The sequence below is a fragment of the Cuculus canorus genome, chromosome 3 (assembly GCF_017976375.1).
Source record: "Cuculus canorus isolate bCucCan1 chromosome 3, bCucCan1.pri, whole genome shotgun sequence".
Taxonomy (NCBI): domain Eukaryota; kingdom Metazoa; phylum Chordata; class Aves; order Cuculiformes; family Cuculidae; genus Cuculus; species Cuculus canorus.
In genome coordinates, this window is record NC_071403.1 from 81,571,497 (window position 1) to 81,598,739 (window position 27,243).

The following is a 27,243-nucleotide window of genomic DNA, read 5'->3' on the forward strand; positions in this document are numbered from 1 at the left end:
ATAGAGATCAGAGAGGCCATTATTAAGCCTTTTCTTTAAATTATTTTACAGCTTGATCCAGGTAAACCCTTACCTTCTCCTAATGACCTCAAAAGAAAGATTCTCATAAAGAATAAAAGGCTGAAACCTGAAGTAGAAAAAAGTAAGTAAAGCTTGTCAAATGTTGAATTAAATAAAAGTCCAGGTAGTTATGGATAGACTGTGTTACCAAACTGCTTCTACTTTAGAGCTAGAAAAATATGAATGATATATAAATGACACTTTGTTTGCCCATGTGTTTTATATGAGTGCCAGAGTCTAGGTCTTGATATCAGCATGTAGCATAGGCATAGGTAGACCTAGAAATGTAATCCTAGGCCTTTTACCAGAGTGCTGATTGAGTTAAAATATAATGCAGATAGAATCTCATGTAAATTCTGCCTATGCTGGTATGTTTGCATTCCTGTGTTTTTCCAGGATTTTAAATTGCTGCTTTTGCTATTGTTACCAGTTCTCATACTTATCTTCTTTCAATAATAATAACGTTGCTATATTAGTTTACAGTATGGCTGTAAAGATAAGCCTTGGTCCGTCTCCATTCAGAGATAAGCATGTAGACCTTCCTCTGACTCCAGTCATACATGGTTGAGTTCATACTGTCTAACTGAAATTCACGTGGGCACACAATTGAAAATCCAAGCACTTTGCCCCCATTTGCATAGATCAAGTACCAAAGAGAGAATCCTCGTGTTTATTCTTTGAAGAAGTAATATGCATGCTCCAAAGACCTTGGAAATCTATGGAAATATTTTTCTTGGCTTCAGTGAATTTTGGATACAGCTCTTACTGACCACTTTTCAGATCTAAGAACAGTGTATGTCTAGTGATGCTCTTACTTTGTAAAATTTTATTGCTAACCAAAAACTTAGAAAGCCTATTAAATAAAAGCAGCTCTTGGGATGAGAGAATCGTTTATGACTGTCCTCACGTATATCTTTGTGCTACAAACTGTTTATGTCATGACTGATTTATTTTTAATTTTCTTATTAACAGAACAGCTTGATGCGCTGAAAAAGATGATGGAGGCTGGGGAAACCGCTGCTCCTGTAAATATCCTAGAGGATGATAACGAAGAAGAAATAGAAAGTGGTGAGGATTTCATACAGGGGTCTCAATCATTGCCTGTGGAAAATCAGTAGGTTGGCATGAGCAGCTAGTATGCACATTACCCACATGCCCATGGCATGTAGCAACATCAGGAAATGAGGGCTCGGTGTAGGACGATTTATACAGACATCCAGCTTTACCATCTCATCTCAGTTACACAGCCACTCTTGGCTCTGTGGCAGGCTGTGGTAGGAATATGAGGTCAGTTGGTGGTACTGGGGTTAATTTTAACTTCTGCTTACTGTTCAGAAGTGATACTGGAGCTACAAGCAAGGCAGATTTTCCCTGTGTGTATGTGTGTGTGTTTGTGAGACTGGGAAATTTTGATCTTTCCTTTAAGAACACGTTTTGTCACTTTTTTAAGTGTCACACATTTTTAATACTTTTTTCAATATCAGATTGGATTATTGCATTATACTTTATAAGGATAAAATGAAGGATAGAATTTTTCTTGCCCTACTTCAGTTATCTTCAGTGTAAACATCTAGATCTGAGCCAGTGATATGGAATGAGTCTGGCCAGCAAAGAAAAATAGACATATCTAGGGTGTGATTCACCTTGTCTGTTTTCCATGTCCACCTGCAGAAGAGATAAATCGTGCATTGCCTGCAAGTATCTGTACCAAGGTACTAGCCCGTGACCCTGTCATACTGAACATCCCAGCTTTAGCCTCACCATTGGCCCTCTCCTTGATTGTCTCCTTTTTTTATTTTTTTTCACTAGCACAAAGCCACTACTGGTGAAGTCAGTAGAGGTCCTCGTGAAAGATATTCTTTGTGATCCCAATCTAGTATCTGTCATTGAAATGCTAAAAAAGATTGAAATACAACAGTTTTTAGGAGAGGTCTCTTGGTATCTTTCTTCAGGTGATCGATGAGCACAGATGAGATTCTAGTTTTTTGCAAGCCGATTTCCATCAAAATGCTTATTTCTAATAGTGCTCTTACTCTGCTGTATTCTTAATTATGTGCTAGCCTACTAAGAGGCTCAAATAAGTGTTTTCTAAAATTGTTTAAATCCATGTGAATGATATGATTAACGATTTTGTGTTTGTAAGAGAAGATTTTAGATTTTTCAAGTGTGCTAGGTTCTAATGGAAAATCATCTTAAAAGCAAATGAAAATTATTCCTATAGTAGAAGAGGCTATAAGGAGATTCTAAAAATGCACAAGAAGCCTCGACACCAGCAACTTTTTACATTTTTATTTAAAGAACTCTGTCTTCACTTCTTGTTATTTCCCCAAGCCTAATGATTTTTTTTACGTTTTTGATAGGCAAATTACTGATTCCTTCAAAAATATACTAAATAAGATTTCTCTTAGTAACTGTGTCAAAGCAGTAAGAATCTCATGCATTAGCTGTAATTCACTACTAATGCTTGGAAATCTAAACCCCTGTATTTTAATGCCAAAACCAAACCTGGTTCAACTGTCATTTGTCTCTCTCAAAACCAGCAGTTGCTGTGGTTTTTTGCACTGATCCTTCTTTTTTTTCTGTGCAGCTGACCAGGAAGAGGAAGCTCATCCAGAGTACAAATTTGGAAGTGACCTTACTGTAGATGATTACAGTCAAAAAGAAGCTGTTGCCATCAGCGTCAAAAAGGTGGGATTGCTTCTTATATTTTTTTTTTTGTAAGCTTTCCATGGAGTTGGGTGTAAAAGACACACTGTTTTGTGGAAGCATCACAACGCATGTTCACAGAAGAGTCACAGGATCTTCACTATATCCCTAAGTTTTAGGTTCATGAGAAGACAAAATTTTGTTGCTGAAAATACTCTTCACTTTTTCAGGTAGAATATTCCCTGAGGAAACAGAATCTGTATGTAGAGAAACAGTAAACAAGAACTGGAGGATTTGTATTAATGCAGTCTTGCTCCTGCCTCTGATGCTTTACTTTGCATCTCAGTTACAGAGCCCTAATATGAGGTGGAATATCAACTTCCTTGCTCAACAATGCTTTTTTGCAAGGCTGCATCCCGTGTCTTTGTTATAGGGGTTCCCTAGGTCACTTTTTGTCATTAACTCTTAGGGTATATTCTGCCTACCACCTGCAACAATGAAGGCAAAACAGAATGATCATTTTCCAGTGGGGTGGTATGGCAGTAGGGCTATACCAGAGACCCAACTGGCAGACAGGGAAAGAGTCCCCTTTATTCCACTCATGCCTTGTTTTGTAGAGTTTGATGTGCTTGGTAATCTGAATATTAGTTGGCAATTATTAGGTACAGAAAACTGGAATTCAAAACTAAGGCTGTGCTGGCACCAAATGTGTTACTGCTGCTTGCTGCAGAAAAAAGCCCACATGTAAGTGCTAAGGGACCTTATCAGATCATGCTGCTCTGTCACTTGAGTATTTTGGCCACTTCTCTCCTGCTTTGCCTACCTTTGGATCTTACTCCAGGTAGAAAAACAGGTATGGAAAGTCTTTCTTAGCACAAGTTGCCCTTGGCAGTACATCTCCAGCAGTATCACAGAGCCACCAGACCTATCTTCTTGGTATCTTTCAAATCTACATCATTGCTTCTTCAGGACTTACATGAATCCTCCATTGAAGTATGGCTTAACTTCTTTGTTCTAGGGCTGTTTTCACTGACTTAGTCAGCTTGTCCTTAACTATCTGACTATTTTGGGGTTTGATTTCATTTTTGTGGGTTTTTTTTTTTTCATATTAGTCACTCATCCTCAGCATATGCCCTTGGGTAACTTCTCTGCCTCTTTGCTACTCAGCGATTTGATCCTTATTCTTTAGGAATGTACATTCATCGCCAAGTCAACATTTATCTGTTTTATGATTGTCTGTAGTGGCAGCTTGTAATTGAAGACAGAAAACAGACTGTCCTGCAAATAACATCTTGAGACAGGCTTTTTCCAAATGTGGACGTTAAAGCACTGTTAACAGCAGTCTTAGCCCTTAAGTTTTCAGAGCCTGGACAGTTTGCATATCCAGATCAGGTGATCTTTTGTTTTGTCTGGGTGTGTCATTCTTTCATTCTTCTCTGAAACTTCCTGCCCCTAGCATCCAATGTTAGCACTGGTTTGGGCTTAACTGGCATCCTCCTTCCTATCCCCATTGTTAGCCAGCTGTTGAATTTCATATTTTGTGTACTCAAAGTTGAAAGAAACTGCAAAGTTTTGCAAGTGTATGGGACAGATTAGCCACACAGGAAGGTGGAAAAAAGTATACTTTTTGCTAAATGCATTAACTTTTTGAGGACGTTTTTTGGTTTCCTTACTGTGAGTGTTTCCTATTGCTTTTTCTTTGGGTAATGTATATATATTTTTTTCCCTTAGGCTGTTGAAGATTCTGAGCAAGAAAACAATAAAAAGGTGACACTTAGGATGTTATGTAGTTTATTTTATTGCTTTTTATATAACATACACATTACTTACCGTGCAGTCTTGGTAGTTTAACAATTTTGTGCTCAGTTTCATTGCACCTACAGAGTATTTTTGAAAGTGACCCTTCCTCCATTTGTCCTCTAGGGTTTCTTCTTCGGTACTTTTATAATGAGGTTAGGGCTGTCAGAAAATTTGGGTACAGACAGGGGTGCATGACCGTTGCCTGCTTAAAAGTGTTTGATCTTAGACTCCCATGTCATGCACTGGGAAACAGCTGTTCTTTGAATGATGTTGAGATGTATCATCCCTGCTTCTTTTTTTTCCTCTTCCTTACCCTGACTGCACTTTGTTTTCCTCTCTCTTTTTCTTCCTTTTGCTTTCCCTCGGAACTTCTGCATTTATGCTCTCCCAGGAATCCCTTCTGTAAGACTCTTCCCACCTCTCTCTGCTCTCCTTCTTCTTCTCTTCTCTTTTCTCATTGAAGCTTCTCCTGTTCCTAACCACACTTTGTTTCAGTGTATGTTGTTTCCTAAGTGAGTTCTGCTTCTTTTCTTGAGGACTGGGAAGGTGTAAATAACCTAGAGAGATCTGCTTTCCCCTATTGTATTCTGTAGCACCTAAAATGGTCATGTGCTGTTGTAACCATTCCTTTGTTTCCATAGGCTTTAAGAAACATTATCCCTTTCTAATTCATAGTTTTAAAGTTGTGAACACTGCAAAAAGTATAGCTCATTTACTCTAAAAATTATGGGTCTACAAGTAACGAAGATTAGAAGTCAATGACTAGTAGATTGTCTTAGAACATTGTCTTACAGCCAGTGTGTCAGTTACACACTCATACAGCTATAATCTGCAGGGTACTATTGGTCCGGCTCTAAGGCATGCATAATCCCCTTTGACTTATTTTCACTGTGATCTATTGCTTAGACATTTATGGATCAAGATAGTAAAATATGATGAGCAATTCTGAGCAGTCAGCCAGAGGCACATTGAAGGAGCCTGATTTTTAAAAGATGGGTGGTCAGTTCTTCCTGAATTACTTGCCTTCCAAAAACAAAGACACTGAAAAGGACTAGTTCCTGTGAAGAAATTGGCCTGAATTTGATCTAAACTCCTGTTAACAAATGTTGCCCTAGTAACAAAACGGCATCTGTGCTCTACCAATAAAGGGATATACCGTTTGGCGTATTTAGGGAACAGATCTGTGAACCCTCAGTATGTGGACTCCTGAAAAGCAGTTACGTAGAGCCCTGGTGATCAGCATTAAAATAGGGTGTCAGTTTGATTTTGTGGGCCACTGTAAGTTTAATTCAGTCTAAAATGCACATAAAACAATGTGTACCTGGACTCATTCTGATAACTTGGCTATTCTACGCAGTCAGAAAATGAGTATACTCATAAGACTATAATGGTCTTACTGTGTCAGGGCATAAATTGTTTCACTTCACATGAAGTGCATTTTTTTAAATGTGTCTGTGCTGTAGGGCAGGTAGAGGTATATGCCCATAATACTGGCAAGTAATCTACATTTCTTTTACTCTTCCATCTCCTGAGTAATTGAGTTGCAGTATTGTGGGTTCTGTGAGCTGTATTCTTCTTCCGTGTGAAAGGGCTTTGCAAAGTGCTTCCTGTTATTTACTATTTCCCAATACAATAATTGATAACTTTCCGACAAAGTGGTTTGCATTCTGAAAATGAAAAGCTGTACTGTAAGATTTTTTTAATATACTTAGCACTTCTTTGCAGAAGTTCACTGTCAGCCTGCAGTAGGTTAGACTCCTCAGTAACTGATTCACTGGTAGGAGAACAAGCAAAAGTGTTTGTGGGAAAATGTCCATGAAGAGTAGGCCTCGTGATGTTTACTTAGATTGACAGAGAGCTTTCTTTTTCTTTCTTTTCTTCCAGTGAAAAGAACATTTTAAACTGGTTTAGGGAAAGGAAAAAGTTGGACGGGTAGATCCACATGAGAAGCACTTCCTATTGTGGGTTTCTATCAGATGAGCTGCTTGTAGAAAACTTATGAAGTTCTATTATGCGTATTGTGGATCTTTGTGTGAATGACAGATGCAGACTTTTATCAGTTTATGTGGCTAGGAATATGAGCTTGGTACTGTGTCTCTTGTTGGTCTTGTGACATCTGTTTGTCCAATGAAGGCTGTAATCCCTATATTTTGGTCTGCTTTTATTAGTAAAGATTAGCAATTGAACTTATTTGTGTTTTGATGCATTACCCCACCATAGCTGCTGTCAGAAAATGTATATTAAACCACAATTCTTAGGAATTTATTTGACTAAAATAGATCATAATCTCCCACCATTGTGCTGTCTGTTGTAATACTTATCTTCTATTCCAAAGTTATCCTACTAACATCATGCAGTGTTTACCGACTGCTTAGGAGCTTTTCTGTCATCAGCCCTCTTGCATGCATCTTGTAACATTCAGAGCATTTGGTGCATATATTAAGAAAATAAATCTTCATTTGTGACATTAAATTTACACTTTTCTTGTATTAATTTGCCCTTTCTTTAACTGTCTGCAGATTTGGGTTTAATTTTGTATCACATTTGAAAATTCCAACAATAGTATTTGCACACACAAACAGTGATTATTCTTTTTCCTTTGTTTTCAGGGTTTAGTAACTGTTGAAGATGAACAAGCTTGGATGGCATCTTACAAATATGTAGGTGCCACAACCAATATACATCCATATTTATCAACAATGGTCAACTATGCTCAACCTGTAAAATTTCAAGGTTTCGATGTAGCAGAAGGTAACATAAAAGGTTGAATGAAATAAAAGTATTTGCTATTCTAGGTAGTTTTTTTAATCTCTGCATTTCCTGAATTTAGAAATGGAGTAAGACTTACATAGTTTGATGACTGTCAACAGTATATTCTTCAATCTGTTTCCTTGAGTGTAAGGTTAGCATGTTGTTCCCCTGATCATCCACATGGAGTCACTAAATTACTGGGAGAACATGGAGCTGTTGAGCTTGATTATATTCTATAGGCCTTTCCATCTGATTTTTTTTAGTTCCTCTTCCTGGAAAGTAAGGTAAGCATGATTATCACAGTGGTCAGCAGGTAGCTGATGCTTTCATATTGCACACTAGACCGTTTATCGTGTTGTTTTGCCTTATCTAGCCACACAACACAGGCTCTGCATAACAATTTTGTCCTAAAATAAAAAGGAAAGTTTTGTTGATTTCCCAGGAAGTGAAAGGAAAAGGCAAATCAGAAATATTAAGATATTTCTCTTCAGTATAATTTGATTCTGTAAGTGACTGATAATGCAGGAAGAGACCAGAATTTGTTATGTTCTGCTATTATGTATAGTGCATGATTTTGAATTGTGATTCATTATTATGGAAGTGCTTTAAAATGTCTTGTCTTTTCTTTCTAGAACGTAATATTCATCATAATATGTCCTCTTTCAATGAATCAGTTGGACTAGGGTATTTGAAGACCCATGCCATTGAGTTTGTGAAGTATCCTTTCACCTCTTCATTCCGCTTATCTATTAATGCTACAAATAAATAACAAATATACCTTAACACTTTTACAGTGTTTCACATACGTAAAGGAAGAGGGGAAAGTAGCTCATGTGATGAGAAATAGTAAGATTAATGTAACAACTATTGAAGATACCAGGATATGACCATACTTTTCTATGATGTTTTTATTTCATTTTCCTTGATGAATTATACAGTTATAATAAACGACAAATGAGTCGGATATACCCAAAGGGAGGCCGCGTGGATTCCAGTAATTACATGCCTCAGATTTTCTGGAACGCTGGCTGCCAGATGGTCTCACTAAACTATCAGACCCCAGGTAGGCAGCAACGACCAGTGAACCTCAATCCTAAAGAGTGACTTGGGCAGTAACTCTCAAGCAGATGCCATGGATTTGCTTCTGGCATTTTTAATGAAACAGGCATATGGCTAAATAGTACAGTAGGGTGGAATTACGGAAGCGTAAGACAAGGAGTAATAAAAAAGGCATACATAGGAGGAAAATTCCGTCCCCTTTCATAGAAAAATAAGAGTACTGTAACTTCTCACAGAAATGTTTTATTAATCAAGAGTATTAATTACAGAGAAATAGTTGTTTTCACAAAACACAGCTTTGTCACAGTTGGGTGCATGTCTTCAAAGTAAAGATGAGGGAGTGTACAAATTAAGATGGTAAAAAGTAATGATTATGTGCCAAATGCATTTCTAGACCAGTTGTGAAGTGTTAGTCATGCATTCAGCATTAGAGAACAGGATCTGAGATCCCAGCTTACAGAATGATGCCAGGGAATGTAAATGCCTCTCCACAGCATAAACTGAGAGGAGATGTATTATTCCTGTTTGATGATGGTGTGAGTATAACTAACAGGGCAGGGTTGCTTTATTTATTTATTTATTTATTTATTTATTTATTTATTTATTTATAAATTAATTGTCATGTACGTTACAGTCACACATGTATGAGAGTGGTTTCTCCATTTTCTCTTTCTAGCTGTAATAGTGCCTTTGTGCCTCCGCTTCATGTGTGCGTCCCCTTCCCCAAACAGTGTCTGTGGTACTGCAGACCCTCTTAATGATCATAGTCTGAGTTTTATCCTGCAGAGCTTTGCTGAGGGAGCAAGAGAAAGCTGTACTGGGATGCAGTATTTGTAAAGCACTATACTGTCCATGGTTTGGAGGTTGGAGCAGATGCGCAAGCTTCACTCCTCTCCCAAACTGTCTCTGCCCACTGCGTGTCATTTTCAAACCCTTTATATTGCAAAATAAGAGTGTTAATTGTATAATTAGAAGTGAGCGACTTTCCTGTATTAGTATTCTATGATCCAGCAGTGCTGCTAGGCTGAAGAATATTCGAGGAAATAGAAGTTAAGACTGCCCAGTAAAGCAAGTAATAACTGATAGGGGCGTATGGGAATCTTGTGTTTTCTGTAATGAAGAACACAGAGAAAAGAATTCATTCCCTTTTGAAGGCAGAGTCTGTTGGACAAGAGAATAACTATGTTATTGCTGAACAAGGATATTGTATTCTAGTGTAATCGGAAACTTGCAGGAAAACCTATTTTTAAAAGGTTTGGAAGAGGGTTGGAGAGGAATGGGGTTATTGTTTTCTTGCTATCTGTCTTTATACAAGTGCCATAAATAATGCATTGGATAGAATTCAGATGCTTTAAATGTTGAAATTAAGCAATGAAGCAATGCTGCTGTGATCTTTATAGTTTCTTTTTGTGGTATTTTATTAAATTAAGCCCATAGAGAACCAGTGTGATATTCATCTCGTCTTCTTTAAGACACTGAGAATACGGACAGCTTCATCAGAGATAGTTGTCTGTGGTCATTGTAGAGAAATACATTCTTCTAGGATGTCTCGTCTAGTATATTTTATATGCCTGCTTTAGACTGACATTAACTGCACTGTTAAAGTGCTTGTATCTCTTTATTATTCAAAGTGGTTCTAGATCACTAGCAGAAATGGGGACATCTGTACTGCAGATACTAAAAGTTAGATGATGGAAATCCCATCCCAGGTACTTAACGTGACCACAGTCTGATGCTTCTGTGTCTACCAGATGTGTTTTAATTCAGATAGACACTGTTTCCTAAGCTTCAGCTGGTTGATAAAACTGTTACTAACTGTGGAGAAATCTGACATTTTCCTGTTGCTTCCTTTATTTCTTAGATGTGTGTGTTTTATATGCATTAATTTTTATTTAACCTGATTTTCCTGTACAAGCAGTCTCATTCGCTTTTCCAAAAAGGATTGTCCATGATTTGCATTTTCAGAAGGAAGTAGTAAATTTTTTTCTCTCTTGGCAGATTTAGCAATGCAGTTGAATCAAGGGAAATTTGAATATAATGGATCATGCGGGTAAGTGATATGGTTTAAACTGTTGTCACTGTGTATCAGAATCCTTTACCATGGTCTTAATAACATTTTGTCACTGTTAATTATGTATTATGAAAGAAAAATGAGATGCTGCATGAAGAGTAGATATTAGCAGAATACGGGGAGAATTATCCCCTGCAAGGAGGTATCCTGATGAATGAAGAGGCTTTGTGTGCAAATTATGAAGAAGATCATGAATATCACGCAGAGTTATTTAAACACATCTCTAGCTTCTGTTCTCAATCTTTCTTTGAAGATAGGCTTCAGAATGCAAATGCATTGCACAGCTCGCAGAGTTGCTAAATTTACTTGGACAGGTTGAGTCTTGATACATAGGGAGTGTTTTTAATCTGTGTGCTTTCCTTGAAGAGTAGATTTCACAGAGGATACAGAAGTGTTTTATCTCTCTTAAGTTCTTGTTCATGACTTTTGCATGAAAAAGGGTGCTCAAGAGATGTTGATAGAGTCTTCTCAAATGTTGAGTTCATACCTTAACAGCATAGGCTGATTATTAACATCAAGAGAAAGGAGAAGTTTGGTTAGTTATAGGAAATGACAGTCCTGAAGCACATTAAAATCTGCAAACTCATCCTGGGAAGAAACAACTCTTTTAGTAATGCAAATCTTATTCAGAAAGAAAAATCTGAGTAGGTGAAGCTTGGTAAAATCCCTCATCTGCGGAAAGGGCAGCGTAGTGCTTTTTGCAACTCATGCTTTTATATGAGTTGTGAACTCTCCAGAATAGAGGCTATTGGGTTTGACAAAGGTGTAGTCTCTGGTCATTTCAGTCAAAATAAGAAAAATAGAAGAAAATCAAAACTTTTTTTATGGCAGACTGTAATTCCTTTCTTGTTTGACCCACTAGCCTAGTAAAAGAGCACATATTCACTTTTGCCAAGTGCTCTGAAGGACAGGTATCATTGTCAACTCAATTACATGATTCTTATGTCAGTCTTCTGGCATTACAGTAATATACAGTGGTGTATTTTTATAAGAATTATTAATATTGTGCTGCTTCAATTGCAGAAAACATGCACGGTAATGAAAATAATTGTAAAAAACCTTCTATCTGTACTTCTTTTTTCCTCTGATTTACAGTTTTCATGCTGGTGAAACGGGTCGAGTCACTCTAGCTATGATATTTTTTATTTCTGCAGGCGTAAGCCAGGTGCTAAGGATATTTCTGAGACTTTCCTTCTGCCCATAACCTACTTAAAATTAAGAAAATATTATGAAATCACACTCTTAAAATGTAAGAAAAATAAGGACTATCACTTCCCAAAACACAAGCCGCATTATCAAAAAATGGGAGAAAACATTGACATTCTTTCCATTGGAATTTATGCAGCATTTTGTGAATTTATTATTTCTGAATTCTCTCTGGGTCTTTATAACATCGTGCACCAGTGATTCGACAGAGAGACTAAGGGTGGATAAAAAGTAATCTCACAGCTGTTGTCTGTCAGGGCTGCAGAATTAACAAGATGACTCCAGTTACATGTTTCTTCTGCCAGTGGAAGAGAACCCCTGTTGTGTAGCACAGCATATCTGCGATGAACTGCTGTTTCATTTTGATGGCAGAATCGTTGGGTTTTGATTCATCAGAGCATGTATCGGCTTCATTGATATGTTGATCCAGTGTATAGTCCTTAGGGATGTATTGTAAGTGTTATTATGGTAGTACCTTTCATGCTACTATAATTAACAATCTGTCAGCACTGACATTATCAGCCATTTCCCCCAAGGTTTTATAACTATGATGAAAAAATTAGCTTCAAGATGAAATTTATTGTCTGAATCTTACTCTGTGGAACTGCTTCATTTAACAAAATAAAATTGAATAAGCCTTCTGTATTTTTCCAAAGTGTTAAAGAATTAAAACATATGACAGCATCTGCTTTTTATCATATGATAATTCACTATATTTTTAAAATGTATTATTAAGTTATTTCGAAATGTCCTTGTTTACATTACATTTATTTTCATCTTGAAATCCAGAGTTGATTTCATCTCTCAGTAGTTCAAAATTAAGATTAGCATTTATCTGTATTCTAGACAACCATAATGCTACCTTTAACTGCCTCACACTTTCAGCTAGAATGGTAGCGTATGTTTTACTGTAGGAGAGTTGTAGGAGAGTTCACAAGGCTGGAATATCAATTTTATTTGTATTTAATACAATTTTAATTTCCATATAAGAATAATTTTCTTCTTCTTTATCTTGAAAATAAGGTATCTACTTAAACCAGATTTCATGCGACGACCAGATCGGACGTTTGACCCTTTCTCTGAAACTCCTGTAGATGGTGTAATTGCTGCAACATGTTCTGTACAGGTAAAATGGCAATAGACAAACTTCTGTCATCTTATCACATCAAAAATCACATGTAAATGCCAACACAAATAGGATATTTACAGAAAATATATTTGGATTGTGTGGATTTCACCAAGTAGTTTCCACTGGTTTTTTTTTATTGCTGGCTAGGACATCTGTGTTTACTTGATCTGAGTGGAACATGATAGAATTAGAAGTGGTTTGTTATTATGCATTCTCACTGAATTTTAAAGCCCCTCGAGCTCTTTTTGAATTACATCAGCTGACACAAATGAATAAATGAGTGAAGTTAATTTCTGTGGAGGGTATGGAATTATACAATCACTTGTCACCAAAGGGCAAGGAGGAATATGAGCACACATGGACAGGATATTTTAAAAATAAGTAGAGAAAAATGGTGCAAGTGATGCAGGTCCTTAATTTGAAGTTATCTATGAATAACAAAGTCCATTAAACTTCTCTTGTAGTTCTAAAGTGTGGTTAACCATCACCTTTTGGAAGGAGGCTGACAACTCTAAAACCTGTTCTATGACTTGATACTCCTACTCTCTTTGCTCAGATACCCTATATGCAGCTTAACAAAAGACCAGACCTTTCAGTTATCACTTTCTGAGTGCAGCATGGAAATTTCAAACTCTCTCTGACCAAGGGTTCATTGTGCATATCTGAGTTTTGTTTGCACCTCTAGAAGAACAAAAACTTTTTGTTAATGTTGTTTTTCTTTAATGTTAATGACAGTACAATACTGCCAAGAAGCGAGTGGGATCTGGTGGTGAGAACATAAGTTCTAAGTTACCACTAAAGAGAGTTCTTAGATCACATATTTTGCCAATTGCTTTTCTTACATAACTAAAACTAGGATAAAATTCCATATAAGTTCTGTTAAAATGGAGTTGAGTGGACCAAAGCCAGCAATGGTACCCCTCAGCTGCATAACTTTTTTAATTGGTTGTCCAGAATGTTCCATGGAAGAATGTTAGGTCATGAAAAGAAAAGGCTTCAAAATGAGGTTAGGTCTGTGAAGTTGTCTTTTAGTTTCTATTCTTCCCTCCTTGATCATAGTAATGAAAGCACTAGCTCCATCTTTAAGAAAGTAGATCATCTTTATGGAATAAAAATTTTCCCTGGACTAATGACTTGCTGTGGCTAGATTAATTTTGGAGTAAAATAGCAACAAATGTTAAATATAGAGGAGTCACCTGAGGTTTTTGTTTGTTTGCTTTTTAAGCGTCTTACACTTCTTAGACACATAATATGGAGTTACATTGACGTGATTAGTTTAAAACCTTTACCTAAATGAAAGCAGAGCAATAGCTTCCTTTCACCTCTTTGTAATCAAGCATGTAATAAATGACAGTGCTTCTGAACAGGAAGTTGAAAGTTGTGGAACAGCAATGACTGATCTGGTTGTTTCATTCCGTGTTTTTCAGTAGTATAGTGAATGCATCTGTGAGTTAGTGGCTAATTGGGCTGACTGACTTAAAACTGTTAATGCAATAGCACAATGAGCACAAATATTTAAGCGCATATTTAAGGTCTTCTCACAGAGGCTTTTCTAAAGAAGTGCAATTTTAGCACTAAATTTACCAGTTTCATATGATGAAATAAATACATCTGTTCTGTCTAAAGTATTTTTCAGACTGTTGTCAATAAAAAAATGCCATTATTTCCAATATTCATAAAATGCTGTGTACTTTGTATTGCTTTTCCCTACTGGTCTGCTGTTATGTTGCAGGTAATATCTGGTCAGTTCCTATCAGACAAAAAGATTGGTACGTATGTAGAAGTGGATATGTATGGTTTACCCACGGACACGATACGTAAAGAATTTCGAACACGCATGGTGATGAACAATGGTCTGAACCCTGTTTACAATGAAGAATCATTTGTATTTCGAAAGGTAGGACATTTGGAAAGCACAGTTTGTGGTTGCCAGCCCTTTTACACATGAGCATACTTGCTCACTTGAGCTACTCCTCCCTGCTTCAGCCTGACTGCTCGCATGAATAAGTACTGCTCCCATGAAAAAGGGTTTGTAGGGTTCCTGTTTACTACAGTAAACAATCTAAAGCTGCAATAAGCTTTCAAGAGGTTGTTTGTTTTGTTCTTGGTTTTTTTTTTTTATTTTGCTTTGTTTTGTTTTTCTAATGGATAACCTCTGTAGCTGTCACATGATTTTTTTTGTTTCTGTTTGGCTTTTCCCTCCCCTTTGCTTCCTCCTCCCACTTGGAGGTAGCCACCTCCTCCGTGGCCATGCCTGTGTTCAAGGTATGCAGTCTGCTCAGAATGAGCCCCCGCTGGTGGACACCATCATTCCTTGGAGATTTCTTCTTCCCTGCCCTGGCAGTGGCTGCTATCTTGCACTGTTCCTTCAGCCCAGAGGGCAGGTGAGATGCTGCATCCGAAGCTAAGGTCAATGTTATTACATGGAAAAGTTGGAAGGGCGCTGTGTTCCTCAGATGTGTTGCCAGCTCCCTCCTTCAGTAGTCCATGTGCATCATGTACCTTTTTCTTTATTTTTTTTTAGTAACAGAAGAAAAACAACCCTTTTTTTCTTAGTATGGGGGATTTAAAAAGAGAGATCAGTTGTCCATGTTCAGGTTTTATCTCTCAGTCTTTATATATATGATACATATATATTTCTTTTTCTGTCAGCTGGAGTTTCATCCAGACTACATGTGTTAGCAGTGCCGTCTTTGATAATGTCTGTTTTGCTTACACCTGTTTTGTTGTCATGCAGAATTGTTGCTCTTTTTATTCCAAAGTGACAGACTTTGCCAAGTGGTGGTAACACTTCACGCTTGGGTATATTACACATAATCTGCTTTCTTAACAGTATAAACAGTTTTATTAGAAATGTAGTTAATGCAAGAGATGTTTCTAAAATATATCCTGGAATGAATGTGACTTTAAGTGCTTTTCTCTGTATATGAGGAGGCAGAGGGAAGATGCTTAGATACAATGACAGGCAATCATACTGCCCATGGCTTGCTGGCCATATGGGCAGCATCTGCTGCTTTCTGATTTCTTTAATCAAAAGACCCATAAATTACAGGGTGTGTACAGCTTCAGTCTGAAAGGAGGGTACCCAAATCTTATGGCATGGCTACAGTAGCTGATGCTAATATTCTTTGGACTTTCTGCTCTACTCTGCAATGAACATTTACATGGTCACACATTCTCTTGAGTAACTTCTACTGTTAGTCAGCCAAGAGACTGTTTTCCTTCATCTCAGGCCCTTAATGTAACAGACTTAGCATTGTAATCAAGGCACAAATTGATGACCAAGCAGATGAGTGGCATAAACACAGCAGGAACAATTATTCTAGTCAGAGGACATGAATGCATGGGGTACACAGTGCTAAAATGTCATGAAAGTGGAAGTGCCTATCAGGATACCATAGAACAAATTAATGGAGAGAGAACAATAGTCCCCACTCCTGCTCCCTAGAAAATCTATAGCTGAGTACATCATATAATGATAGATGTGCCGTTCTCTGGCCTGTAGAGGAGAGATCTTACCTGCCCTGTGTGGGTTACAACGTTCTCCTCGAGCTGATGTTTAATCCTACACAGTTGCCCTCTGATAATGTGTTTGATTGTTCTTCTCTCATGTTTTCTTGTTTTTATTTTAATTAAAATAAAGCTTCGGTCATTCTAACCCAAGTTCTGTGTTGTCACTCTGTTGTATAAGGGGGAAAACGGGGTGAGTGCTGGTCATAACCTGTGCTGGGAGTGCTGAGTTATAATCAAGTAGAGAGCATATCTATGAATAGCTCAGGTGGGTTCAGAGACCAATAGCATACTTAACTTTGTGACCTCTAAGACTTAAAATGAGAGTGACGGGGAAAGTAAGGGAGGTGGTAGATGCAGTTTACTTAGGTCTTCCTTTTTATCCCATAAGCGTTGATGAATAGAGCCAGGTAGGGAATGAGTGGGAAGACCTTTTCCAGTGCACAGGCAAGGCAGGCTGGCAGAGAGGCTGCACCTCTCAGTTAGGCTGTCTTCTCCTCACTATTCCATGCACAGAGGCAGTGCCTTTGTTCCAGGGAAGGCAGGAAATATTTTTGTTACTGTTTTGGTCAGTCCAGATGGGGGCTGACAGATGCAGAGAGCTGGCAGCATCCCTACCTACCATGCATACCATGTGCCCTTCATGTCATGAGTACAGCACACCTACTTCTGCAGGCAGCATGCCATTTCAGCAGGTTTGTCAAGCTGTCCTGATCACCTCTGCCTGCTTCTTCCCTTTGCAGAACACATAGTTCAGCATACATCCCCATCAGCTTATGCTTGCTTCTTTCATTCTTCATTGTCCATTTGATTACATCCCAAATCCCATCTTTCTGTTATGGTTCCTCCTATTTCAGCACTATCTACCCTTTGATTACCACTGTATCTGTCATTTCCCAGATAGTATTTACCTGCCTTCTTACTGATGTCACCAATCTTCAGTGATGAAAAATAAATATGCAAAATATTTAACTAGTCTAACTGTAAGATGCAAGATTTGCGTATTCTGAAATCTACCAATTATTTAGGGTGAAAATAAAGATTTTCTAGGGAAGATTAATCTCAAAATCTGCAGTTTGAAGAGAATTACATTGTCTTACAGTGATGATAGTCTGCTTCTGGCGTACCAAATTAATAGTTCAAACATAGGAGGTGGGAAGAGTTGTACTCCTATTAAAATCATTGAATTTCTTCATTTTATGGCTTTCCAGGTTATCCTTCCTGATCTTGCTGTCCTAAGAATAGCAGTATATGATGACAATAATAAGTTGATTGGTCAGAGGATCCTGCCACTGGATGGTCTGCAGGCAGGTTACAGACACATTTCACTTCGGAATGAGGGCAACAAACCACTCTCTCTTCCAACGGTTTTCTGCAACATTGTGCTTAAAACATATGTGCCTGATGGTTTTGGAGGTAAGATAAACCTGCATCTCAGTGTCTCGTAGATCTTGAGTGTTGGTGTGGAAGTACTGAAGTACTGCAGTGCCAGTTTGCCACCTAGAGGCAGACAGGCAAAACTGGAGGATTGGAAAAAATTAGTATTTTACCTCTGGAAACCTTGCATGTTCAGTTAAGAATTCAGCTTTCAGACCAAGCGCCTGCCTCAATATAAATGATAGTGATATGTATCTGTTAAATGACAAAATAAAATGGAAAAAAAGCTAATACTAGTTACCTCAATTGTATTTCTTCTGTTCACATTTTAGGAAGATTATTCTTTTGTTATTTTTTTAATTATATTTTTTCTGACATAGGTATGTGTAAGGTTGACATGTACTTTAGCTATATTGTTTGGCCTATAGGTATAAACAATTGATGCAGAATCCAGATTTTTTTTTTTCCCAAAGAAAAACACTGTTCTTGAGAATATTGGCATATTTCTAAAAATGGGCAAAGTGAAATAACTTAGCGTCCGAAACCTTTCTGCATTTTTCCCTCACAATATTACATGTTTTTAATGTGGCTTAATTATTTTGGGGTTGTCAGAAAAGTAATTTTTAATGCAAGTCATTTCATGATCAGGTTGGCAGGGCCGTGATCATTTATACTTGAGCGGTAGCACATTGCCACACAGGGGTGGAAACAAACACGTGAGAATAATCATTACGCCACTTAAATCAGTGTAATGGGTAAGTTCACCATAAGGATGTACCTTTGGGAAACGTTTTATTCACTGCAGATGAAGTTTGTTTGTACACTAGGCATTATGTAAGCCATTTGAAACTGTAATATAGAAATTGCACTAGATATTAGTGTTCTGACTGCAGAAAAATCAAGTTCACCTTAGAGTTGATTCATAAAATGTTATTGATAAAAATGATGTGTTGCTCTTTGCAAAAATTTATTCAAACCTGCTGTCTATGCAAAGAATTACTGCCACTTCTACGAGTGCCATTTCCATAGTACAAACTGAAGAAAGGGAAGGCTTACCTAGTATGTTAGTGTTATCTCCAAGTCTGTGTGTATGGGTGTTTTTCCAGGCTTTAAGAAAATGAACAGGCCTAGACTTCCATAACAATATTTCATGGAAAATGTTAAGCATTTACAGAAGTGTTTGTGTTGTGCATATGTGAAATCCTCATTGCTGGCAAATCAGCTGGAGTCTTGAAGCACTACCATGCCTTCATACAGTGTGTTTCTTCTACAGTATTTAACTTCAGGGGTGCTGTTCAGACACAAATGTAAGCTTCTGCTTAAACTTAAGATTCTCAAGGCAGTAATTCATCCGTGAATCTAAGGGACGTGTTTAAGCTTGTGCTTTAATTCTTGCCTGAACTTAAGCTTTTGATAGCAAATGAATCAATTAAAATATTTTCTAAACTAGGAACTTGCTTCTGATATTCTGGATTGTTTTTCTGAATGATATTGCACTTTTTCTAAGAGTAGAAATTAAATTTCGCAGAATTTGATGTGGCTCAAGCTGCTGAGCGTGTCAGTCATGTAGGGTGAAAATATTTTTTTATTTTCTTCTTTAAACTGCATTGTACAAATTCAGAAGTGAAAGACTTGTTTTTCAAACAGAATTTGAACACCAGTTTAGAATTTGCAAATTGTGTGCGGTTCAGCACTGGTTGATCTACTATATTTTCAGCGTTTCTATAGGTGGTTTATCTGGTAGAAGTGAGGACATAGAAAAACATTACTGCCCCTAAGTGACAGTATCATTACAGTAAAATGCTACTAGAATGAGAGAACTGGTTCTTTTAGCTCATTGTCACTTTGGGGAAAAACAGACTCCATATTAACATTGAATAAAATTGGTTCAATTACTAGTTCTGCTTTCCCTTGCCAAAGAGTTTTGATGTATCTCAAGTCGTTTTTCTCATAGAACAAGCAGCATGATGAACAACTGGGAAATAACTTTTGACACTTAGGTGGAATCATTAGTATTCGGTTGGCGTGGTTTTTTTTAATGGCGTACCATCTGCAGTGAACCTCTCATTGTTTTATGAGCTGTCATTAGGATCTCCATGGGTTTTTTAGCAAACCTAAAGTTTAGACAGTATAGCTCAATTCAATAGCTGCCTACTTTCTTTTCTATTCCTTCATTTAACCTGTATGAGTAAGATTTAAAAACTTGCACCAAATAACAAGTAGAATGGGTAATGCAGTGTAGGCTTTAAAAGATGTGTAATTTTATTTTTCATATAACTCAGTATTTTCTTGTAGTTTATTTGCATTAGCTACTGTGTTCCAAATAAAATACAATACTGGTGCAAATCAATGCAAATGAAGTAGCATTCTCCAAAGAGAGGCTTCTATAATAGAAGCCTGTAAGCATGGGTTCTTAGGTTAGCGGTTAGAGTCCTCTGTAATGTACTCTTCCAGTGATTTTCCTAGTTTATATTAAATTGTGATTGTTCTACAAAATGCCGTTCCCCACCCCCACCTTACCTCACTGAGAAGAAAGATAAATGTAAGCAGAGGACAAATGACAATGTGAAAAGCAGTTGACTCACATCTCCCTAGTAGAAATGATGAGCCTTTGGTGATGTGCTTGTTTTGTTAGTAATACAATTTGCAAAGGTCACGCTCACCCTAACATGTTAGTCATTTTTACCTTGAAACTTGTGATAGTCAGGTTCCATTTTCAAATGACGCATTGTGTTAGCAGGGTAGTCTTGGAGTGCATGCCAAGGACAAAAAGACTGGTGCTTACTAGGTCAGGGAAGGGGGGAACAGTTGATGCTGAGCTACCAGGCCATTGTTATGGCTGGAAATAAATTCTACATCATTTTTTTCTATATTAAGTAAATTTCAGAAGACGTTGTTGGGTGACGACATTTATTGAAGACAATCTATTTGTGTAGATAAACAGAGCTGTCAAGGCCAATGCCATGTAATACAACTTTTTTTAAGGGTAATACAGCTTCTGTTGGAATGGAAGCCTTGTCTGTGTTTTATTTGCTTGAGAAGTGCATCCGGTGACTTGAGAGGAACGTTTCATGGAACAGCTTAGGTTGGAAGGGCGATGGCATTGTCCAGCCCCTGTTTTGCACAAGAAGGATAGCAGATTTTTTTCCAAAGGTTTTGATAAGTTTGGTATTTTTACAGACCAGCTTCTCCGTCTTGCATCATTGTAAGCTAACTTGAAACATGGGCAAAATTTGAATTATGATGAAAATTGTGAGTGTCAGAACTGTAATTGCAGAAATAATGGTCTGTTATGCTACTGAGACCATCTAGAATACGACGGGTACAAAAGCATTTATCTTTTACTCATAAACAGCAAAAAAATAAAATTTTGCAGCATTCTGCAATGAAACAGCTTCCTTGCAGGGAAGCGCTGTCCATGGTGCTTGTAATGGTCGTGACAAAAACCATGAGTTAATTAAATGACCTTATTTTCTAGTTAACGATGAGTCGTCGGACTGCAGCATTCAGACTTCTTAAGTTACTGCTCTGACAAGGCAGGCTGATTGACTGAGACCAGTGACCCTCTTCTCCGTGATACTGAATTTAAAGTTTCAGAGGGAACATCAAAACAGATCACCGCTGTGGTCTCTGAATGCATTGTTATTGTAGGTGCTGAATCAGCTAAATTTGTAAAATCATTTCTCGCTGTAGTGGGCCTCCTTTGCCATTTGTGAATTCTCTGACTGTTGAAATTAAGCATGGAAAAGGTTTATTTAATTTGCAGATAAAGATTCATGTGGCTGTCTTTCTGTAAATCTATGCTTGCTCATTTATCACTACTGCATGTGGAAAACAGATTCAATAATCTATGATATCCTGTTATCGCTAGTGGTAGTGTATCATGTGCAAGATTCAAATATTGGTCATTGTGGTTCATTAAAAAAGCCATTTCACAGTCTGTCATGTTCCAGACATGGAACATCACAAAGGCAAGTGAGGACAGATTTCTTGATTACTTTAACCATCCATCTGAAACTGCTATTTAGCTAGTAAATGTAACGACATTTTCTATAATTCACTGCAGTCTCAAGTCAGTCAGCACCCCTTCAAATAACCAGTAGATAAAGTTGTTAGTGCTTTGTGGCTGAGGAGATCCCATTCTGGTCTTAAGTTGTAGTGTCGTTGAGGAGTAAATTAAGGTAACTTTGGTCTGATGGAGTCAGTGTGTTTTTCCTAAGTAAGAGACCAGATCGATACCACTTCCTTTGTGTTTTATAAACTGATTCATGTACCTGGTGTGTTCAAGAGCTGTGGCAGTGAGCACTTTCAGTCCTGTCACATTCACTATGGAAAGCTGGAATATTGTTGCAAGCCATGGTTCATAACAACAGGGGTAGAATAAAGCTCTTATAAGAAGACTGATTTCCATATTACTCTGATGGTGATAAAAGTTGGTTATTTTTTCTTACAGATATTGTGGATGCTTTATCAGATCCAAAGAAATTTTTGTCTATCACAGAAAAAAGAGCAGACCAAATGAGAGCTATGGGTATCGAAACTGTAAGTATGACAAACACAGCCCGTTTATGTTCACGCTATGTTCCTTTTTTTAAGTAAACTCTTCCTTCTTCAATTGATGCATATTATCTTTATCATTTCTCATTTTCAAATATAAGCCTCCTTGTTCTGCTCTGAAATACATCGGATTATGTTAGTTAACATATGCTGAACCACCGTTCACTAACTGACTTTTCATGAATCATACTAATAAGTAGAAATCATCTTAGAAGTAGAAATTTTAAGATGAGAAAAGAGCCATGTTTTAGTAGGTAGCCATTTAAAATAGTTTACAAATACTTTACTGACTATAGTGTTGTTTGAAAGTTTGTTGCAATTTTCTTAATTACGTTTAAAGTAGACAAGTTCAGAAATTTCCTATACCCCAACTTTTATACTACAGGTAAAACAACAATTAAATTATTGTGATGTGAATGTTTGTTTCAGAGTGATATAGCTGATGTACCAAATGACACTTCAAAGAATGATAGAAAAGGAAAAGCCAATAATGCCAAAGCCAATGTAACACCTCAGAGTAGCTCTGAACTTCGACCAAGCACCACTGCAGGCTTTGGATCTGGGACTGACGCTAAGAAAGGTAGACAAAAATCATGAGCCACTCCCTCAGTTCTGAAGTGATTCAGAAAGTCACAGAGAAGTACATATTACTCAGTTTTAGTTTTGCAGTTCTATTCATTCTCACTCTTTTAGAAGGTAACTTCTTTTGCCATTGAGAGTGGTCTTTCTCTGATGGCAAATAAATCTTGTATATTGATAAAATGGCTGTATAAAGCCAATACAGCTTTATGTTACTAAGTGATCTCTTTGTGTAGCTGTATACCTACTGCCAGTAGTAGTAACCTGCATGACTGTGGAAGTAGTTTACTAAAGATCTACTGGAGGAATGCCAATAGGAATGACTATTTTCTGATATAATCCACAGAAGCTCTCCTGTTTTTTTTCCTCCCTCCACAAATCCCTTGGCAGAGTTGCAGATTTATGTAATTAAAGGTATTTAGAATTGATTGGATTCTGTAGAGATTTCCCAACAATTAGGAATGTTTTCAGTGTGTGGTTTTACTCTGAGTAGTGATTATGGAAATGGCATGTTTATTGTAAAAAAATCCATATTGAATGTGCTCATTTATAAATGAATAAGTATTTTTTCTGCACTATTCACCATTCACTCTACAAAATCATCTTATAGAGTCAAATGGGATTATTTGTTTCTTATGTATCCTCACAGGTAATGAAGATTAAGTGAGAAAACAAATTTGTACAGCTGAATGAAACACAATCAATATTTCTGTTAATAGGCCACAAGAATTAGAATCTAGGTCACGCTCTTTCATCCACCTTGCCCAAAGAGATTGATAGGAGTGAAAAGGAGCACTGACTGCTCTTGTTCTTAAACTTAATCAGACATGGCTGAATACACATGTGAAGAGATCTATTGAGAAACAAGATTCCATTTCTCTGGAGTCACTTTTTGCAATAAAACAGGTCATCTCTGGCATCTGAACTCTATCAAAGTTCTTCCCCCCATGATTTTATGTAGTGAGGTCTTTTCATATTTCATGTATCATCACCAAGATGCACAAATATTAGTTTTATTCTGCATTAATTAAGCATGAAATTTGCTGGGATTGGCAACTAATTCCTGGTTGTCATGGGATCAGACCTGGTGAACAAAGTAGGTGAGTCTGCGTTTTAAAATAAAACCCTGAGGAAGTTTGTTTAGAACACAGGATGCCTGGTGCAGCCCTGGACTGAAACTAAGGTTTCGGTAATTGTAAATTCTTTTCTGCAACTATTTTTATCCATATTCTTACATATTAAAACAGAGCTGTACATTTTTATATCCCGTGTAACGATCCTTATTTTGTGTTATTATCTCTATAGGTTTTTAAGATCTGACTAATTCTACCCTTGTTAGAATATACAACTCACTTTGCTATTAGAAATTATGTATCCAGAAAGGTACAGTGGTGTCTAGGGAAAGCTTTCAAATAAACAAGAATTTTGGAGGTTTTTTATTCTCTGATTTTCAGGAATAGTCAAGTGAATCCTGTTTTTGATAACTTCAGCCTTTATTTGTGCCTAAGTCTGTTCCAGTCTCATTTACTGGACTAATGTTAGTACCATATAATTGAGGAGAATTATGCTTCTAAGAAAATAAAAATTGTGTTCCCTAAGGAGATTGCCTATCTTCCACCCCTCCTTTTTTTTTCTTTCACAGCATCTGAATATTTTCCAGTTAAATTCACCTTAAAAGGCAGAAAGTCCTTTTAAAAGCAAGGGGAATCTTAGAGTTCACAGACACTATTAAGAGCAGTTAACTAAATAGGTTTGCAGACTACTTATGTGCAGGCAAACATTTTTGTGTAAAAACTCAGGAAGAAAACTGCATTGCAGCTCTCATGGCATTGTGTTGACATTTTTATTAATGGTTACATTTAGAATCTGTTTAGTAGTTTAAAAAAGTCATAAAATGTCACAAAACATTTATTAAAGTGTAAGCATGAAATGAGATTGTGTTTTGTTTGAATTGCAGATAAGGTGATCAAAATATAATTTCTTTCCTCTAAATAGTACTATTAGTCTTGTGTGATAAATTTGAATGTTGTAGTTTTCATTAGGCTTTTCATTTATGATTTTGTTTTTCTCCTGCATTTTTAACTCTCCTTTAGTCTTGAAGTGTACTGTTGCTCCTTTTTTCATAGTCTGGTATTAACCAAAATGCGAATTTTACATCTATTAACATAAGGCTGCAGGTAAATTTTCACTGCTGTGATATTTGTGTTTTAAATTGAGGAGAAGTAGTATATTTAACCTCAATTAACCCTATACATAGTAATGTAGAATCTTACCCAAGAAGCCTCCCACCCAAAACGAGCAATCTCCAACTATGGACCAAATACTTTTAATGTAGGTAGATGGCTTGCTGTGTTTTCAGGAAAGGAGCTTTTTCAATTCTTAAATTGCTGTGTTTTGACACTTTAGTCCAGAACCATAAGACATTAAAATACATACATTGATTTGTTTTATTTTTCACAAGGCAGTTGATTGAGCGGTGCATTTGAAAAGGAAATTAACTGTATCTTAGCTGTATCTTGATGATTATTTTTTCCATTAATCTGCAATTATTATTTTGTGGTGAAAAAAAGTAATTGCTGACTTAAACATAGGTTTCAAATTTAAAAGTATGAGATATACTAGTATGTATGAAGTTTTAGATAAACTGTATTGATACTTTCCTAGGTATAGATCTTATTCCTCAAGTGAAGATAGAAGATTTAAAGCAAATGAAGGTGAGTATGGACACAAGCTTTTCAAGATCGGTTCCTAATTATTTAAGTGGCCAGGTTTTTCCCTGGTTAAATTCAGTATGACCACAGAAAGATTGATCCAACTTCTCTTTTTTTGTAGGCTTATATAAAGCATTTAAAGAAACAGCAGAAAGAGCTGAATGCCTTAAAGAAGAAACATGCCAAGGTATGTTCATTAAGAGCTCTCTGACCAACACACTCTAATTGAAAAAAAAGTTGTAGTGCTCACTAGCACAGACGGCTCCTAATTAAATTGTAGGAAAGAACTAGGGAACAGTAGTTGGACCACCAAGAAAGGCGTATGTATTTTAAATGCACTGAAATATGCTCCAGTGAGCAAATTTTCCATTTAACAACTCTTTATATGTCTCCCTGAGTTTCAGTGCACATTCGTTTGACCCATATAAGCATCCAAAGTTCACCTTTTTTAGGTAATGATTTTATCTAGCTCCTTCTTGCATGACATATCGACAGGCAGCTTGGAAAAAAAAGGCAGTAATGATGTGAGAAGGTGCTGCATTGAAGACAGAATGGAGAAACTGCAGAATCTCCAAAGAGAATTGGAATGTGTAGCTGAGAAACTGAAATGCCCTTATCTCCTTGCTTATGTCTATGTTAACCACTTTATAGTCAGCTTTTTGCTTGGTACTGTTGGCAAAGATGTTCCAAATACATACAATGCTATCTGAAATGTACTTTACATTAGAAATCACACCAAATTTTCTCCTGTCCTTTATAATTAAAAAAACATTGCTCTCGTTACAGAAAGAGGCATAAAAAATGAGGAAGGTATCTGAAGTTCTGAGTTTTAGCAATACATGCAAATCCATTCTGGGGTCTGGGAGCAGTTATTCCCTTGTTCTCTTTTGATAGCAGATTTCATTGCAGATCTCACGTAATGTAGTTGCCTAAGCATTTTTACTATCAGTCTTTGTGTTTATTTTCATGACTGTTTGGACTTCCAGTAACTGGTATTTTGGGGGGTTCTTAGTAGTATAAGAAAGTTGAATGATTATAGTTTAGAGTCTTTACTGACTCTATGCAGAAAGGAAATTAGTGATTTTTCCATTTTAGTGGTGCGTGCAAAGCCTTGCTTGAGAAGAAGAATCTGTCATTCACACTTCTGAACAGTTTCTGGACCTTCCTAGGACTGGCCTTTTAGGGAGGGTCTTATATTTAAACACTACTACTGTCTCAATCATTGGACAAGATCCACCAGTTTGCTAGATCAGCTTTTTGCAGATGAAAATGGTACCATGGTTACATAGAGAATAACTACACACAATGAGCTCTGTCCCTGATATTTGTGACTCACAATAGTGTAAGGATATCATTAGAAAGACTGCACTTGCTAATGTTAAAAAAATTGATCCATCTGTTCAGGCTTGCACTTGCTTCCTCTAATCTGAGGAAAAAATTGCCAGCCACAATCTGAAAATGCTGTGCACTCATGAGGACTTTCAACATTAACTTAACCACAGCTATTTTAGGTCTGAGCCAGCCTATGTCCTGCTGATCTTAAGTACAGAGTACAAGTCTGTCCTAACAAGAAATTGCTTGTCCAGAGCATGCCTTGCTAAATGCGCCAGTAAGGGCAACTTACTGGATTTGGAAAAGAGAGTCTGAGGAGAAAAGTGTGGACGTATTAGCTCGCAGATGATCTTGGGGAAATGCTTGGTGTTCTCATCACTGTTTTTAATGCATTTTATGAGCTGGGGGGAAGCAGGGGAGCTATACAGTTTATCTGTGATCAGCTTGAAGAAGCT

At 37.0% G+C, this 27,243-nt stretch overlaps 1 protein-coding gene across 7 annotated transcripts in view; it reads left to right on the forward strand.

The window, feature by feature from the left end:
• The window catches only part of PLCB4 (phospholipase C beta 4), a 205,358-nt gene that overhangs the window by 151,044 nt on the left and 27,071 nt on the right, over positions 1-27,243 (forward strand). For 5 of the 7 annotated variants that reach the window (XM_054062738.1, XM_054062741.1, XM_054062735.1 and 2 more), the window contains 15 exons: positions 52-142; positions 1,033-1,128; positions 2,648-2,748; positions 4,438-4,473; positions 7,116-7,257; positions 7,890-7,974; positions 8,196-8,320; positions 10,315-10,366; positions 12,617-12,719; positions 14,455-14,619; positions 17,444-17,648; positions 22,063-22,151; positions 22,596-22,746; positions 25,410-25,459; positions 25,578-25,643. In XM_054062738.1, the coding sequence (XP_053918713.1) occupies positions 52-142; positions 1,033-1,128; positions 2,648-2,748; positions 4,438-4,473; positions 7,116-7,257; positions 7,890-7,974; positions 8,196-8,320; positions 10,315-10,366; positions 12,617-12,719; positions 14,455-14,619; positions 17,444-17,648; positions 22,063-22,151; positions 22,596-22,746; positions 25,410-25,459; positions 25,578-25,643 (1,557 nt within the window). The remainder of the gene's footprint in view (positions 1-51; positions 143-1,032; positions 1,129-2,647; positions 2,749-4,437; positions 4,474-7,115; positions 7,258-7,889; positions 7,975-8,195; positions 8,321-10,314; positions 10,367-12,616; positions 12,720-14,454; positions 14,620-17,443; positions 17,649-22,062; positions 22,152-22,595; positions 22,747-25,409; positions 25,460-25,577; positions 25,644-27,243) is intronic. The other 2 variants (XM_054062739.1, XM_054062737.1) reach the window with 1 other exon arrangement.